At 32.1% G+C, this 17932-nt stretch overlaps 3 protein-coding genes across 3 annotated transcripts; all 3 read right to left on the bottom strand.

Annotated features, from left to right (window-relative positions):
• Window positions 1–220: 220 nt before the first annotated feature.
• LOC103843211 (lectin-like protein At1g53080) lies at window positions 221–4595 on the bottom strand. Its single transcript, XM_033279831.1, has one exon. The coding sequence runs from the start codon at window positions 2973–2975 to the stop codon at window positions 2103–2105; it is 873 nt and encodes a 290-aa protein (XP_033135722.1). The 5' UTR covers window positions 2976–4595; the 3' UTR covers window positions 221–2102.
• A 4747-nt stretch (window positions 4596–9342) lies between these two features.
• LOC103843210 (stigma-specific STIG1-like protein 1) lies at window positions 9343–13207 on the bottom strand. The gene has a single exon (XM_033279832.1). The coding sequence runs from the start codon at window positions 10026–10028 to the stop codon at window positions 9609–9611; it is 420 nt and encodes a 139-aa protein (XP_033135723.1). The 5' UTR covers window positions 10029–13207; the 3' UTR covers window positions 9343–9608.
• Window positions 13208–16118: 2911 nt separating this feature from the next.
• Window positions 16119–17851, bottom strand: LOC103843504 (putative FBD-associated F-box protein At5g56700). The gene is made up of 5 exons (XM_033278564.1): window positions 17670–17851; window positions 16972–17611; window positions 16751–16884; window positions 16466–16670; window positions 16119–16387 (listed from the first exon to the last, which is right to left on the bottom strand). The coding sequence occupies exons 1-3, from the start codon at window positions 17849–17851 to the stop codon at window positions 16843–16845; spliced, it is 864 nt and encodes a 287-aa protein (XP_033134455.1). The 3' UTR covers window positions 16119–16387; window positions 16466–16670; window positions 16751–16842.
• Window positions 17852–17932: the final 81 nt, after the last annotated feature.

Genomic DNA, 17932 nt, shown 5'->3' with positions numbered 1-17932 from the left:
TCATAAAATTAAAGATAATTCATAGAAAACTAATGCAAAAAATTTTAGGTATGTTTTTTTTCTTTTGAAAATAAATTCAAAAAAAAACAACAGATCAATATATGAATAGTACAATTACATCAAATTGCATTAAGTTATAAAAAATAATATAATATTATGTATAAATAAAAAAATATATTATCAAACATCTATATTATAAAATAATATATTCTATTCTATATGTATGAATTTTTTTTATCAAACCAGTGGTTTATGATTTTATGTTAAACAAAAATTAAATCAAGCACCCGCGCAGGGGCGCGGATCAAGTTCTAGTTTTACATTAAATGGACATCTGGATTCCATGGACAGTCCACCTGGTCATGGTCCTATTTGGATATGGTCCTATTTGGATATGGTCCTATTTGGACTCGACCAAAAACGCCCAGAAAAAAATAAGCCCATATGGACACGCCCAAATCCACCCAGTCCGTCCAATTGACATCCCTAGTTGCATATATAGAACTCGAAACAATTCGAAGAAAGGATAAAGACTTGTTTATATTATGATCTTTGGTGTTCATGTGTGTCCCAATACCCGGCGGCTGGTAAAGCCAATTTTTAAAACGTTTCTTTTTGCAACTTTTTCGGAACTTTTTTATGATTATTTATCCATGTGCCAACTTGAATTTTTATATCAAAAAGAACTCACTAGTTATAGATAAACAAGCTATATAGAAATAACTTTAATGATGTACTATGGTTTCAGATGGTGACATTGGATATCATATCGTGCATATCGGGCCAAACAGGCGAAACAAACGAGGTACAAACAGGACAAGCAAATCATGTGGATGTGGTGCAACAGAGCAGAACTACTGGTGTTAAAATTGATGTGATTCTTATTTATTAACTCATCTTCAGGCATATCATTGTAGTTCGGTTTATTGCATGTACTCTTAATTAGAGTTACGATCCCTTTTATTTTCTACAATGCGTGCAATTGATTTTAAGGATGCAAAAGGGATATGATAGGTTACAAGGTTAGGAGTACCATTCAATTGACTGGAATTGAACCAAAACATAAGTTTTTCTATGATAACTACCAATATATTGGCTAGTAGGTCGCCTTATTTATCTCATGATAACTCATCCGAAGTCAGCGAGCTACGTCGTATTACATTCTCTCTTAGTTTATGCATGAACCTTGCCAATGCCATTGGGATGTCGCCCTTCATGTAATTCGATATATCAAAGGCTGTCCTGGACAATAATTTTTTAGTAATTTGAATTGCGATTACGCCTATTGTCACGCAAATTAGACCAAGTTATTTGTTGTGGAACGTCGCAGAGTTCTATAAAATTATAAAAGCAATCCAAATTTTCACGTTCATCCTCAGAAGCCAAATACCAATTAATTACGACGACCACATGTTAATTGTGATTGCTTAAGGCCCCCTTATCCGTTTTATTATGCCTCATGACAAATCCATGCATTTGTTCTGCGGCGGTTAATGGGTGCTTCACATCGCTGCGAATTACTCTGAGAACCAGACCAATGCTCAATGCATAGTCTGGAGATGGATAGAGAAACTAGCTCAAAACATGCATTTGCACATTGGCTCACGCATACAAATGATTGTGTTACGGGCAGCTCAATAAGACAACAATTAGCGGTAACCACTTTTACTAGGTTTGATAAGACATTTTGGTAACCACGTTTTTTTTGCTAAAGGTTTGATAAGTACTGTCTGGTGTAAATAAGTTAATTTTTCAACTGCAATTTTTTGTGGAAAATATTTCAAGCAAAATAAATATATTGTTTTTCATATGAAACATGAACTAGTTTTCAAAAAAATATTTTACAATGCATTAGATATCGATCGGATATGTATTTTACAAAGCAAAAAAAGAAAGATTCCTTTTCACGTGAGAAGTTTTACTAATTAATCTATAATGGTAATATAGAGATCCAGAAAGAAAACCAATGTTGTATGGAAATATTTCGAAACATGCGACGAAAACCACAATTCTGGCTTTTTATTCATTAATTCGATTAAAAGGTTACAACTCGAAAGATAAAACCGGTAAACACAAGAAACAAAAGCAAAATGAGAAGAGTCCTAACCGGACTGGACCGGTTTAGTTTCTTTGGGGGCGTTGTTCTCGAACCTCCATGTCCATATATCGTGACGCTCAACTTCACGGCCCATTGAACCGGAAAAACCGGTGAACATATTACCAAGGAAAACCTTGGAGAGGTCGATCTGGGTTTCGATCAACGGCTTTTTCGGTTTACTAAGATACGCTGGAGCGATGGTAACGGTGACAAGTTTAGTGACGTTATCATACTCAACCCAAGATTTGTATTTATCACCACTGCTCAGTTTCAGTTCTTTAAACTCCAACACTTTCTTTCCTTCCCCGGTTCTTGTCTGGACCCAATAACCGGCTTTCTCCGAAACCGTCGATTTAACCGAGTTAATGTCAATACCAACATGGTTATCATTAATGTCTCCATGATCTTTGTCTTGGAAAACGTCAAACTCGACAGCAAAGACATGGTTATTAGGGTTTCCGTTATTGGTTTGGTTTAACAGACCGAGGAAGCCTTTTCCGGCGGCGCCGTCGTTGTCAATGGTAGGGACCACGATGAAGGCGAGGCCGTGGCCGGGAGCAGGGTTTGTTTTCCGGCGAGGAGAAATAGAGAAAGTGAAGGAGGTTTTGAAAGAGTAAGTAGTAGAAGAAGAATTCGAGGGTTTGAAAGGGATTTCACTAGCGTATTTACCTTGGCCGTGGGAGAAACGGGAGGTGTCACGTGTCATTGAAAGAGCTCCGGAGAGGCTCGAGCCATCGGCAGTGGAGCCGAGCTCTGCGTCTCCTAGGAAGACTAGGTTGGAGCCATCGAAGTGGTTGAAGTTGAATCTAGCGGCGGATGTGGTGTAGCTGAATATAGCTACGAAAAGAGCAAGAAGACAGAGATTTTGGATCTGCATTGTGTTGGAAAATTAGAAGTGAAATGATTTGCTAGAAGTGAGAGTTTCTATATATTATTCATAGAGCCACTTTTTTCCATTCGAACTATATCATGATAGACTTTTTAAATGTATGATTATTTAAAGCGATGTCATAAGTATGAGAAATATAGGTGTACCATGTTCTCCAAAGTTTATTTTATTCGAACATGATGGACCAATAGTGATTAAGTCCTGATTTAATTAATTTACTAATAATGTGTACTATGTTTGAAATATTTTTTCTTCTAAATTCACCAACTTGGTTTATGTATTCCATTTTAGATGCTAGATCTAAACTTATTGTAGCTAGGGACTATTTTCTGCTGCCCAACAATGCAATGATAGATAAATGTGATCCTTATGCTACCTAACACATGTGTTTCTGTTAACTTATCTTCACACATGTACCTTTTGATTCGATTAATTGAATGTGTACTTAAGACCTAGCTTTAACTAAACGTAGATCTGAACCGAAATTAATTTCTAACTAAACCCTAATTAACTATCAAGATTATTTCGTAAAAATGAAAACTCAAAAGATTAGATCCACTATTACAACATTGGATTGGATAAAATTTGACTGCTACTATTTTATAAAAATAAATAAATTAAAAATTAATAAAACTTGAAAATGAGACTCATGCACGTTGTCAGATTTAGTAATATATTATAACATCATATTAGCCATCAAAACTACCAATACTTTTGAAAATATGTTGTTATAATAATAATAGTAAACATCACAATTGTAATTGTTTTTTTAGATGGAAAAAGTTAGAAAAAATATAAAACAAATTTCCAATTACTATCAAACTGTCTCCCTTTGTTAAGAGACATTGTGGAGGATACTTTCAGGTTGCTTTTAGAATTGTAGTTTGCTGCCATACTGCCATAGCTCTCTTTAGAGCTGTGACTGCTCTCTAGCCTCCCAACAGAATCATACAAATGAATGTGGTTCTCATATTTATTCATTTTTCATTCATGAGAAGTTATATTTATTTCTTTAGTCTTGTGTTCAAGATCCACAGTAATAACTTAATGGCAATACCTAGTTAGACAATCTCCAATCTATGTATCTAACTTTTAAAATATAACAATTTAGATTTTAATATATTTACTTATTACAATATATTTCAAATATATTTTTTAATTTTATTATTAACATACCTTATTTATAAAACTTACAAGTTACCTTTATTTATAGTAATATTTACAAAACTTTAATAAATTAAGATGAAATACATTACATCATATAAAAGTATAAACATAATAAACTTTAGATTAACCATAAAAGCATACACTGGTTTGTTACATGACACATGTTATATATAAAAATTAAACAATATTACAACAATGATGACAAACTTTCACAAGACCCTTTCTAATTTTAGTAACAAGTTGACCACCCTTATTTAAGCTAGCTATATAATATTTTACGTTTTGTAAAAGTATATATAATATTTAAGAGGGACATTTGCTAAAACCAACCCAAATATTCAAGTCAAATGTAAAAGTATACCCCACTTTCAGTCAAATGCAAAACCAACCTAAAGGAGTAGTGAAAGTACTATTTAACCCTTATGACCAAACAAAAAACAGAAATGTATTTTACGTTTCTATCCTTTGGAAGTCTACACGTAATAAAAGAAGTCTACATATATATAGACTTCCTACGAAGTCTACTTTATATACTTGTTTTGTAGTCTACACTCTAATTTGATCTAATAATTTAATTTTAAAAATGTATAAAAATAATTATTGTGATATTTTTAACTAATCATCAATATAATGGATAATATGAAGTAAATAAATTAAAATTTCATATAATCGAACAATTTTGAAGAATATATACTAATTTGGTTATCATGTGTTAGACTATGTTCATAGTTTACAAACAAAAGGTTCTAACATGTTATGTCTTTTAGTAGTTGATTTCAAAGGGTTAGATTTTAGATTTTGTTTTTTTTTTGTTTTATTAACTTAAATCTGCATATTAATGTTTAGTAGTTTATATTTTGTATAAATGAGACTTTTTGATTATCAAGCAAAACATTTAGGGTTTGAGATTTGTGGTTTAGGGTTTCGTATACCTACAATAAAGTCTATTTATCTGAAGACGTCTTTTTCAGTCTATATTTTTCAATTTGTTTTACAAAAAATCATTATATTTAAACTAAGTTAAGTTCCTTACGAATAAAAAAGTGAAATCATATACTATAACTATTAAAAAATAAAAAAATAAATTTAATAAATCATATATTAAAATTATTAAAATAATAAAGAATAAACAACAATAATTAAATTATTATAGTAGACTTCCAAAAAGGTCTACTATGTTAAGGTAAGATCTACTCCAAAATTTTAATTTTAGTAGACTTCAAACGAAGTCTACAGTATCGTAAATTTTAACCTAGTTACATTTTTGTCTCCCTATATAAACAAAATTTATACAATCTCTCTCTAAAGTGGCTGCACAAGTTTTTAAAATTCTCTCCCTTCTCTCTAAAACTTTCTCTCTTCTCTCTAAAATTCTCTCAATTGTTTCTAAATCTCTCTCATTATCTTCTTTCTCTCTAAAATTTTCTCAAGTCTTTCTCACAATATTATCTTGTCATTTTAGATATTATGATTCATGGTTTTCATCTTCTCCTTTAAAAAATGTAAGTTTTAGATCTATAGATTTTAAATGTGTATTTTTATGTTTATTTCTCACAATATTATCTTTTTTTGGTAGGTATTATCACTCATGGATTTCATCATCTCCTCTAAAAATGTAAGTTTTAGATTAATAGATTTAAAATATGTATTTACATGTTTATATTCAAATAAATTTATAGATCAAGCTCTCTACATTAATTTGCTACTAGTTTACCTTATAAATTCTATTATGTAAAGTATTTTCAGATTTAAAATTATTTTCACATTTCAAAATATATAAATTTTTTCAGATCTGAAAATTATTAGACAGTTTAGACTTCTAAAGAAGTTTATTAAAGCTTGCAGACTTCATATGAAGTTTACTAAACCACAAAGTTTAAGCAGACTTCATTGGAAGTCTACAAAAATATGACTTTAATTTTTTTTTCTATGTTTTTTAATAATTTTATCTTATTTTGCAGGTATTTTCTTCCATAGTTGTTTTCTTCTCCTCCTAGAAATGTAAGGTTTACATCTATAGATTTAAAATATGTGTTCTAGTATTTATATTCAAATAAAGTTACATATTAAAATTCATATTAATATGTCTTTAATTTATAACTATTTTGTCTATTAAATCATATTTTTAAAAGTTTTTTAGATTTAAACTTATTTCATATTTTTAATGTATTTATTTTCCAGATCTATTTTTTTTTATAGAGTAGACTTCATTTGAAATCTACTTAAAACTTACGGCTGGTAGACTTCAAATGAAGTCTACTATCCTTGACTTTTAAGCATATTTCATTAGAAGTTTACTCAAATATGATTTTAGTTTTTATCTTATTTTTCATAATTTTATTTTATTTTGCAGGTATTCTCTTCCAATGTTTTCAAATCATCTTCCCAAAAATGTAAGATTTCCATATATTCATTATAAGATATTTTGTGTTAATAATGAACTAAATTTATAGATTCATACATTATCTTTTTGATTTGTTACAAGGATGACAAAAAACCATTTTTGAAATATTTTCTAGAACAAAGTATTTTCAAATTTTCTAAATACACACTTTTAGATATGAAAATTTTCCATTAGTGTAGACTTCAACTAAAGTCTACTAAACAATAACTTTACGTAGACTTAATAAAAAGTCTACTAAAATATGATTTTATTTTTTATCTTATGTTTTTCTCATAACTCTATTTTATTTTGCAGGTACTTTTTCCAAGACTTTATTTGAAGCATCAAGATTATGAAAAATCAAACATACTCAAGAATACTTTTTAATATATTGCTCTGTAATAACTTTCATAATAAAATATTAATTTTTAAATAATTTTTTAATGCATAATCTATAAACATTGTATTCATTTTTAGTTGTTTTCACTTGTATGATATTATTAATTTTTTGTTAGATATCAATTTTTTCACAAGATCTAACCAACCAAACAAGTAAAACCACCATAAGCTAAAATAATAACTAACACACATGTGAGAAGAAGAAAATCTATACAAAATTTTCCCAAAAATTTTCAAAAATAACACTAATCAAAACAATTTGCAATAAGTATCAAGTGTATAATTATAACACATTAAATTGTGAAATTCATCCAAGACCATTAAAATTTTACTAACATACACTGTAAAATAACTAAATCATGAAAAAATATGATGAATAATACACAAATACACTTTTAATAGAATTTACGACGTAGACTTCAACTGCAGTCAACATTTGTAGATTTACAAAAACGTCTACACTTATTATCTAACATATAGTCAATCCAAAAATTTTTAGTGTATTTGGCGCAGGCTTGATACACAAAGGCGTACAAAGTGTGTCTTAGATAATTCGATCAAGTTCCGTACTTGTCGATTATTCGTGACATGCATAAGATGAGTATTTTCCTATTCGGAGTCATTTGTTTTAAATGATGTTTGGTAAGAAATAGGTTAGCACCATCTTCTCAATTTTGTTGTCCAGATCATAATTTTCTTGTGTCATTTCAAGAAGTTTACCATGTGTACTGCCATCATGCATAATGAACATTCTTCAACCTTTCCGATTCTTCATCCTTTTCGAATATTTTGTCATCTAAAATGTCTTTGGCCCATGCTTCACACTCGCTCTAAGTTTTCAACCACATCCTTGAACACGACACTTAGCCACATACAGAGTTTTCGTTGTCTTATATGCTGAGAATGTAAATTTATATTCCACAGTCACCGACTTCAGCTTTGAAACAAGCTCAGCCTTACTAGCAAAACTATAAACGAAGACTTACAAATACGTCTACAATTATTAGCTAACAACATTGTCAAATCAAATGAATTATACCTTCATAATTATAAAAAAAAATTCTTTTCAAAATCACTCAAACCCATTAGGATTAACTAACACACACTGTCAAACAAAAAATCTAGAAAAAATTTAATGAATAATACACAAATTCACATTTTTATAAATTTTTCTATGCAAACTTAATATTCAGTCTCTGAAGATGTGGACGTTCTTTTCAGTTTACAGACGTAGACTGTCAAATAGGTCTACTCTTTGGGTTGGTTTTTGCAATTGACCATTTTACGGGTTGCTTTCTATAGTTGAATAAAAGTTGTGATTTTGTACATGTAGACTTTCTTTTCGGTCTACAATTTAAAAAGGTTACTTTTTGTAATTGACCAGAATTCATCCAAGATTTGACTTTCAGAACTAGACTTCATATGCAGTCTACATGTTTGAATTTTTTTGAAAGAGGTTAGTTTTGCAATTGACCAAGTTTGACTTCAAATCAGTAGATTGAAATGAACGTCTACGGGTGTGTAGACTTCTTGTGAAGTCTACTCTCAAATCCGACGGGTTGGTTTTGCATTTGACCAAAATAAAAAAGTAGACTTTATACGCAGTCTACATTTTTTTTTTAAGATAAGAAGACTGCATATGAAGTCTACAATTTAATAAATTTTTGATTGCTTTTTAAACTTTTTGGTCAAACACAAAACTAACCTATTCCACGAAGTCAAAGTTTTGGTCAAATGCAAAACTGACCTTTTATAGACTTCGGTGGCAGTCTACATTCTGTAGAGTTCCGTTGAAGTCTATTTTGAAAAGTCAAAAGTTTGGTCAAATGAAAAACTAACCTCTTTTAGGTAGACGTCTTAGTAAGTCTACCGAAAGTTTTATTTTTGTTGTTAAAGGTAAAGACGGAGACTACTGGGGAAGTCTGCGTTAGAAAAAAAATTTGTCTGGTCAATTGCAAAACTAACCCGTGCGTTGACAAATAGACTGCATCGTAAGTCTCCACGGAGGCGTAGACATACAAAACAGTCTACCGTCGCGACACAGATCTGAAAAAAGAACGAAAACCATGTAAATAGTTACCTTTTTCATGTGTAAAGCTCGTTTCCAACCTTTTCAACCGTCCAAACTCCAAATATGAGCAAAAAGAAGCATCTTTAACGATTCACTAATGAAGAAACTCGAAAATATGAAGTTTGTGATTATGAAAATGATAGTTATGAGAGTTTTTTAGATGGAAATGTAGAGGAAATGAGAGGAAATGAAGTTTTTTGGGTTAGAATGAGAAAAAAAGTGGTTGAAAATTGAATTCTAGAGCTTTAGAGCTCAAAAATGGTGGTTCATGGTGGTTGGAAAAATAGATGATGATGGCATTTTTGTAAATAAGAAGAAATGGTTAGGGTGTATTTGGTTTTTTGTTAATTTCGAAATTAATAAAAAAACAAATAAAAATGGCAATTTTGTGAATAATTCAAAAACATAAGGATAGTATGGAAATTTTATTGATGAATAGTATGAACAAAAAAAAAGGGGTTGGTTTTGGATTTGACTTAAAAATATGGGTTGGTTTTGAAAAACACCCTATTTAAGATTGTAATATGAATGTAACTAAACCAATCTAAACCAACAAATTAAACTTCCCTTTCTCTGTAACCATTATACCCACATTGTTTCTTCAAGCATAGCTGCACATCCCATATGCACACGATCTCCCTTTGTTGCACTTCTTAAAGCAACCTCCACAATGTCTCTTATCAAACATCGGGTTTACACAGTATCCATTGCAACAAATTTCTGAGTATTGACAGCTTTTTCCACATCTTCCGCAGTTCAGTTTGTTGGTCCTTAAGTTGACACACCTCTTACGACAACAATCACGACCTGGACTGCCTTTGAGACGACATACTTTAGGGCTTTTATCACACGTCATCGCACTTGTACGGTTCCCACCTTTTTTCCCTCGTGTAGCGGCTATCAACTGACCATATCTGTTTCGGTGGTTCGCCTCAACCCTTAGCGGTTCGCTAAGTGTTATAGCAATGGCCATGACCATTATGAGTACCACAACGAAATAAGATATCTTGAATGTATTCATTCTTCTTATTTTGTCGTCGACTTTCAAGAATCAAAGGAGCTAGATAAAAAAAAGTAAACAAAGTTTTTTTTATCGGAAGATGTGTTGCGTGTGTTTGTATGTGTATTAATATATTTGGATGAAGAGTAATGAATGGCGTGAATGGTATTTATACACGAGAGAATGATGCATATGTCAACGAACAAGTTTTTGAAAAATTAGGTCTTCTAAGAAAAATATTTGACTTTTTCAGACTCTTTTAGTGGAGTGGTCAATTTCGAAGGGTTGCGATTTCAGACGAAATAAACGAGTTAGGCTCGCGTAGAAAAAAAATCAATTAATATCTAAATTAGGCAGAACAAAAGTGGAACACATGCAATTCAATTGATCATTTGAAGATAGTTTTACTTTGGGTTAACTGAAAAAAATCATGCATGACGAACTCACGCTAGCTAAACTAATTGAATTTTTTTTTTTTTTTTTGATAAATCTAATTGAATTTTTCAGTAGGTTAATTGAAACTATAATCTCTCCATTGTCTGCTTTCGTGAGTTAATATCAATGTCATACATGATGATTAGATTTAGACCAATAACATTTATTTGTTAAATGATAAAGAAGTAAATCATTCAATAAAATTTAGATATTATTTTCTCCTCAGCGAATTTGCAACTAGCATTGTAACGTCTCGATCACATCTTTTAGTGAATTTTATCCTGCATAATCAGAGTCAGAGATATATTAGATGAAATACTAAAAACTCATCTCCATCCACTACGTGCAGTACCATATTAATTATGTTTGCTTAATTGCGTATTGATTTGGGACTCAATATTGATCTTTTTTTCTGAAACACTCAATATTATATTGATCTCATTGTACTTTCTTTGCTCTTTATTCTGTTAGTTTACATTTGAACTATCAAACTTCAAAAAAAAACTGTATAGTACGTTTAAAAAAGAAATTATTCCTCCAAATGTTTTTTCCTCAATGTGTTTCAATATATTTAGGTATCCACTAGCCTACCAATTATGGACAATTTATATCAGTTGTAGATTTTCAAGATCTTTGTCCATTTTCGCTATTAGAAAATCCCTTATATATATATTAAAAGGATGCACTGGAGTAAATGCTTTCACACAAGTATTGCCATGTGTCGGCTGGAGATGAATTCTGGCTAATATATTTCTTTTTTTTGATTTTTTTTATCTGAATTGGAAAAAACCTTTTGCTTCTGATTTTTCACGTGAATTGGACAAGAGCTGTTTCTGTGACTTGTGTATGTATCATCGTTACTGGTACTTGCAAGTGCGGGTTTGCGAATTTCTGTTATGAACCCAACAAGCAAATTATTGTCACTTGCATGAACGAGCAGAAAGACAAGTTGTAGCCTATGTTACAGAATCCACCATATCTAGATGAAGTCTGATGAGAAGAAGCTCATGGGTAAACCTTTGATGAAGCGTGTCATGCAGACATGGCTCCCTGCAAGTACTGCACTACTTGACATGATGATCTTCCACCTTCCGTCTCCCCCACACTGCTCAGAGGTACCGTATTGAGAACTTGTATGAAGGTCCCCTCGATGATCAGTATGACACTGTCATCACAAACTGTGATCGAAACTATTACTTTCTTCTTCTCACTTCTCCATTGACGTACTCTGTCACAGAGAGAAGCCAATCAATCTCAATTCTCCATCTTTGACGTACTTTGTTTTTCACATGGTTACAAAGGAGATGAGATAAGAAAAGAGGAGATAGAAGAGTCCATTATTTTCTTCTGTTTTACAGTTTTTTGCAAGCGTGTGTTTGTCCAGTTCATCATGAGAGTCACGTAGAAAAAAAGAAGTAAAATTATTGCCACTTGCATGAACGACCAGAAAGACAAGTTGTGGCCTATGTTACAGAAGCTTGGTGTCCAGATGAAGTTTGGTGAGAAGGAATTTTATGAATATTTGCAGTCCAAATTGGTCGAGTCTTTTCTGGTAAGGTCTCTAATGGTACGAAGGTCAAGATTATGGGTCCCAACTTCGTTCCTGGTGAGAAGAAAGACCTGTACGTCAAGAGTGTCCAGAGAACTGTTCTCTGCCTACATGAAAGTTATTACTTCGGTATGGAACTTATGGTTTTTGGTTAACCGAACCGAACCGATCGGTTCTGAATTGGAAAGTTAATTGAAATCAATATAGATAACCAATTAAGAAATTTTTGCGCAAGGCAAAGAATATATCATAATCAATGTAGAGAACCACTTTATGTCAATATAATTAAATCTTATTGTGCTGGCCAAGGCAAAAATATTTGATAATCAATAAGATTTTAACGGTGAAACTAAGTTAGAAGCATTAGGGTTTGGAACTTATATAAAACACATGTCCCCAACCATTGTTACTCATCTCAATCACACAAAACCTAACTACTCTTCCCTCATTCTTCTACGATGGCTGCTATAACTGCTGTCTCTGATTTAAAACCGTTCAAGACTATGTGGAAGATAAGGGTCAAGATCATAAGTTTGTGGAAGCAGTATTCTGCAGCAGGTGGCTTAACCATTGAGATGGTGCTAATCGATTCTAACGTAAGAATCCTATAATTTTCATGTTATTAACATTGTGTTGGCTTCATGTGTCATTGTCTTAAAGTTTATTATTTGATTTTTTATAGGGTGTTAAGATTAACACTTCTGTGAAAAAAGATCTGGCTCATCAATTTGATTCATTCCTGACACAAGGAAGTTCAAAGATTCTCCTAAACTTTTCACTCAACCCCTCTTACGGTTCATACCGGACAACCATACATCCATACATAATTGGTTTTCTGTGGATAACACGTGTGAAAAGTTGTGACGATTTGCCCGAAGCCCTAACCGGTTTTGAACCAGTCAACTACATGGACATTCTAGATGGTACACTCTCTACGGACTATTTGGTTGGTAAGTTATCTAACTTAGTGATTTCTTGCTAATACGCGTTTTTGTTTTTATGGATTATAACTCATAGCTTTTATGTTTCAGATGTAATTGGTCAGATTGTTGATTGACCCCAATTGAAGTAGTATCAGCTAATGGGAAAGAAACTCATAAACTGACTGTGGAGCTTCGTAATGAAAAGTATGACAAATCTTTATATTTTCTTAGTTATTCATATGTCATGATTTAAAGTATGATAAGATTTGATCAATTATAACTTATGGTAGGGACGAACGGCTTTTAATGGTGTTGTGGGGTAACTTTGCTACTGATGTAAGTGATGCTATTCAAGGACGTGGTGACAATGCGATCATTTGTGTTTTGAGATTCCAGAAATCGATGCTTTCAGAAAGAGGTATATCAATTCATTTAGTAAATTTGGTAAGTAGGTATGTTTAGTTTCGTAAATTAATTCTTATTTATGTTTCTCTATAGGATTGCAAACCAGGAGTTCTAAAGACCCTTTTCACGGCATTTTGGTTTTATCAGTTTTTTATTTGTTTCCTTATAATTTGTTTCTTTCGTATTTTATTTTTCTATTACCTATGTTTCTTTTAATTTTATAATTATAATTTTATTATGAAAGAGTAATTCTATTTTCTATGTTTTGTGTTGTCTTAAATTCATAATAAATTAATATAAGTTATTGCATATTATTATACATTTTTTCCATACAATATATTTAATTTACACATAACCAATTACACAAACTTTTTCTAAAAAAACAATTAACCTTACATTATATATACATGCAGAATTTCGTTTGATATATATCATTAAATCTAATATTTGTGCCTATAATTTTAATTTTTTAATATCGATAAATTAAAAAATAAAAATCGCTTTTGTTCACTTGCTCCGCGCAGGGCGCGGGTTATCACCTAGTCTTTTATTATTACGGTATTACCATTGATTATTATATTTCAATACCAAGTGTAATTGTTGTGTGTGTATACACTTGCCATGCCATTTTTTTCTGAACGTAAGAAAATATCTTTAAGATTTTATGAAGCATCCATATTTGTTGTCTACTCGTTTTCATATCTTTTCTTTAACTAGTTTTCATATCTAAGAAGAAAATAATAAAAGATCATACATACAATACAAAATTCCCCAAGTACACGAACACGGTATATGAATCTTTTCCGAACTTGACTGAAATCCGTTACAAGAGCACTCGATTACATGTTGATTTTTTGGAATAACTTGATGAATAGTATACTTGCGTACCTAAACAGGTACAAGTAGTTTTAAATACGCATCATGTCGAAAATTACGCTGTAGAACAATTGAAATTTGGGGTTGAAGTCTTGATTTTGTTTTTAGTTTATATTTTTGGTTTAAAAATTAGAAGGAAGAGCTCACATATTACTGCGCATGAGACTACAAGCAGTATATAGTTTTTCTTCTTCTTGGCGTCATCAAGAATGTTTTAATGTAGCGAAATTCACACTTATAATTTTCGTACGTTATTACAATTGTATCACTGCTATAATTTTTTCGGTGTATCATTACTGTATCTGTTTCATATATTCATCAACACATGGAACATGAATCGCTGTTCAAAGTTGACAGAACTTAACTAAAATCCGTTGTAAGAGCACTCGATTACGTAGGTTTGACTCTTTTGGATAGTTTGGATAGATATAGATTCTTTCAATAACAAATATCTTCCCCGCTACATTAAAAACAAAAGATCTTCCCAGCTATCATAAAAAGAATAAAAATCTGCTTTGTAGCCTGCAATTTAAATTTCTGTTGAGAAAATCAACTAAACTCGAGGAAAACAAAATAAACTAGCTAGCAAAACTCATTTAAAGCCAGGGGTGTCAAATGAGTTATAGCTGAGGTTGATTTTTCATGAGCCCTGCACAGGTTCTATTTTTAGTTTATTTAATAAATGAGTTTAATGAGCGAGCTTAAATTAGATCACGAGTTATATGAGTGGTCTTTAATAAATATGAACCAACTCATAAGCTTGGTCATTTTATACTTTAATTTATATATATAATATACATAATAGATATAACTTCTATTTTTATTATGTAAAAAATTATTTTTATATTAATCATATTTATCTTCTAGAGATAAAATGTAAAACCAATTTTTTAGATATAATAGAAAATGTAAATATTTAAATCACTCATCATCTCATATATCTTTAAATTTAAATATAAAACAAAATATTCCTAAGATAGAATTTATGTATTACTCACAATTATCTTATATTAATATTTTATTTAGTATTTAATATTAATGTTTTGAAAAATATCATAGAATTTATTTTAATTTTTATTTTAAAATATTTTTATTATTATTTTTATATTAGATCATAAGTTAGCTCGTTTAATCAACATGATCTATATGATCTGAATTCGAGTTTACATTTTGAAGCTCATATAATAAATGAGTCGAGCTGAGCTAGCTCATGAAAAATCTAAGATCACTAGAGCTGAGTTAAGCGAGTTAACTCATTTTGATATCCCTATTTAAACTTTATATTCATTTCTGAGTATGTTTATCGATTGTGTATTCGAATAAATTATAGAATAATGTTGTATAAATCAAAACTAGTTTCTTCAGGCATATTAATAGAAACCTCTAACACGAAACAAAATTTCATTTCCTTAGTGATGTCTAATGTATCAAATTGGTATTCCCTACTCTATGTATGTTCTTTGTTGCTTGACCTAAAGAAGAATATGTTGCCTTCTTCAGTTTGTAAACCTAAAAACTTACCGACACTGTTGAAGAGTTATAACTTATAACGTTGTGTTTATAGATGATTCTATTAGTCCTTCGCTCACAAGTCACAGGGCGCATAGCTGCTTCTTTGGTGAATTTTCTTGCAAAGAGAAAGCACGGGACATGTTTTGAGTCGGCTTTACACCATTCTGTTTGTGATTCAGATTCGTAACTGACATGGTTTATACTCTGTTCCAAGAAAATAAAGAAGCAGTGATAAGGACAAAGACACAAACAAGTAACTATATACCTTTATTTCTTTTATATCCTCAGGGCCTGATTTTTCAAATGTGAAAGTAGCAGGATGCCAAGACTTGTTGGAAAGCAAGTCCTCACTCAGTTTAACTACCTAAATAACTTTTTTTAATCTCTTGAAAGCTTTTGTAGATAGTGAGATCACAATTTTAAAACATATCTTATACCACAAAACCGTACTTATGATGTGATTTTATAAACTAGAGCATAAGTTCAAACTTGACTGAAACACACAAACATTACTTAGAAGTTCATTCAGATTTTCTATTGAACACATGATGCTGCAAACAAGTAATCGCAAACCAACGAGTCTATGAACTGCAGCGTCCATAAACCACCTTTCCATTTACCTATGGCGCTGCGAGTTTTGTCGCCACACTCTGCTCCCATTCTTCAGCGCCATCGATAACCTGTAACGTACGAGAAAGTGTCACGTATGTTCCACAACAGTGTTGGTTTTCGTCTTTATTTGTTGTTGAATCAAATACCTCTTTGTGTAACATAGTCAGTGATCGATGTAGACTTCAAGCAAGACGCGTTTTTGAAGAAAAAACTCAAGAAATCCCCTTCTTCTTGTGTTCCCTTGAACCCTTCAAATTTGAAAGTTTCGAGAGTGTTCTGCAAACATTCAGGAACAGAGCTGCGATTCTTCCACTCAACCGGGGCATAGTCCTGAAACTGTGAATCACTTTGCTACAGAGAGAAAGATAAGACTCAGGAGAACGTCACATCGAACACTCGTTAGCTGAAAAACAGTAAATAAGAAGACTTACATCAACGTAAATGTTGAGTTCTCGCAGTTTAGGAGAATTTCTAAGCAACCAGACAAGCAACTTGGACCAGTCGTCGCTGTAGAAAGACAGCTTCACATGTTCAAGCTGGTTGAAGACCCAACAGTAAGCACAGACTGCACACACGACAATAAACGTAAATTACAAAAATTAAATAATATATAATTTGATTGAAGACTTGATATGGAAACATGTTTTGTTACCTCATCGTCACGGTTAAAAAACTGACGTAATGAAAGGCGTTTGACGGGTGTCATTGATCCAAGAAGCTCGTCGAGAGAACTTGAAACATCAATATCCGCCTCCTCTAGCTTCGGCATATGCTCAATCGAATAGGATAAATCATGTCCCTCATCATAGAGTTTAAAATACTTCAGAGAAGGAGTAACGATGACATGCTGCACATCAAGATGATCACTATACATCTTCAAGGTCAAACGCTGCAGAGTAGAGTTCTCAACAACTAGCGCCCTCACATTGTCATCGGCCTCTCCGTATCGGTCGATAAAAAGCTCTTCAAGAGCAGTGCAATTAGATAAAAGCAGTCGAAGAGCGTCGTCGTTTAAGTAAGTAACGTCTCGAAGCTTCAACGTCTTCAAGGAAGGGAGATTAACACTTTGAGGCACGTCCACGAAGATAGACTCCCCTTTGAGTTTCAAAGCCGTGAGGGAGCTGCAGCAGGTGTAGAAGCTACTCGGCAGTGGCACGAAAGGTTTGTTACGGGGCGAGTTATAGCGTATGCTTAGAGTTAGCTCACGCACGCAGCGAGAAACCGCGATTCCAACCCATAGTTTGATGTTCTCGGGTTGGAATAGCTCAGCGTTACATGATTTTAGGACCAGGCTTTCTAAGGCAGGGGGCTTTATGTAAGGGCAGATTCTTGTCGATGAAGTCTGGGTACCTTAAGTCGGAAGTGTCGGGGGGATTAGTGGCGTAATAGTCATGGTACTCGAGTTTTGGCAACCACATCCAAAGAAACCTCCATTGTTTGGACAAAACGCTAGTTGAGACAGCATCTTCTGTCGGAAGAAAGGATAGTATCTTAACCAGTAATTCATCTGATAATCCACTGATTCTGTCCATATTGTCTTCTACATAAAAACAATAAAAATAAAGAAACTGTTACGACACTCAAAGGATCTGTCTGATTCCAAGCAAGCAAAT

The sequence above is a fragment of the Brassica rapa genome, chromosome A09, assembly GCF_000309985.2.
Source record: "Brassica rapa cultivar Chiifu-401-42 chromosome A09, CAAS_Brap_v3.01, whole genome shotgun sequence".
Taxonomy (NCBI): Eukaryota; Viridiplantae; Streptophyta; class Magnoliopsida; order Brassicales; family Brassicaceae; genus Brassica; species Brassica rapa.
The sequence above is the reverse complement of the archived record's forward strand: the minus strand, read 5'-3'. Positions and strand labels throughout refer to the sequence as shown.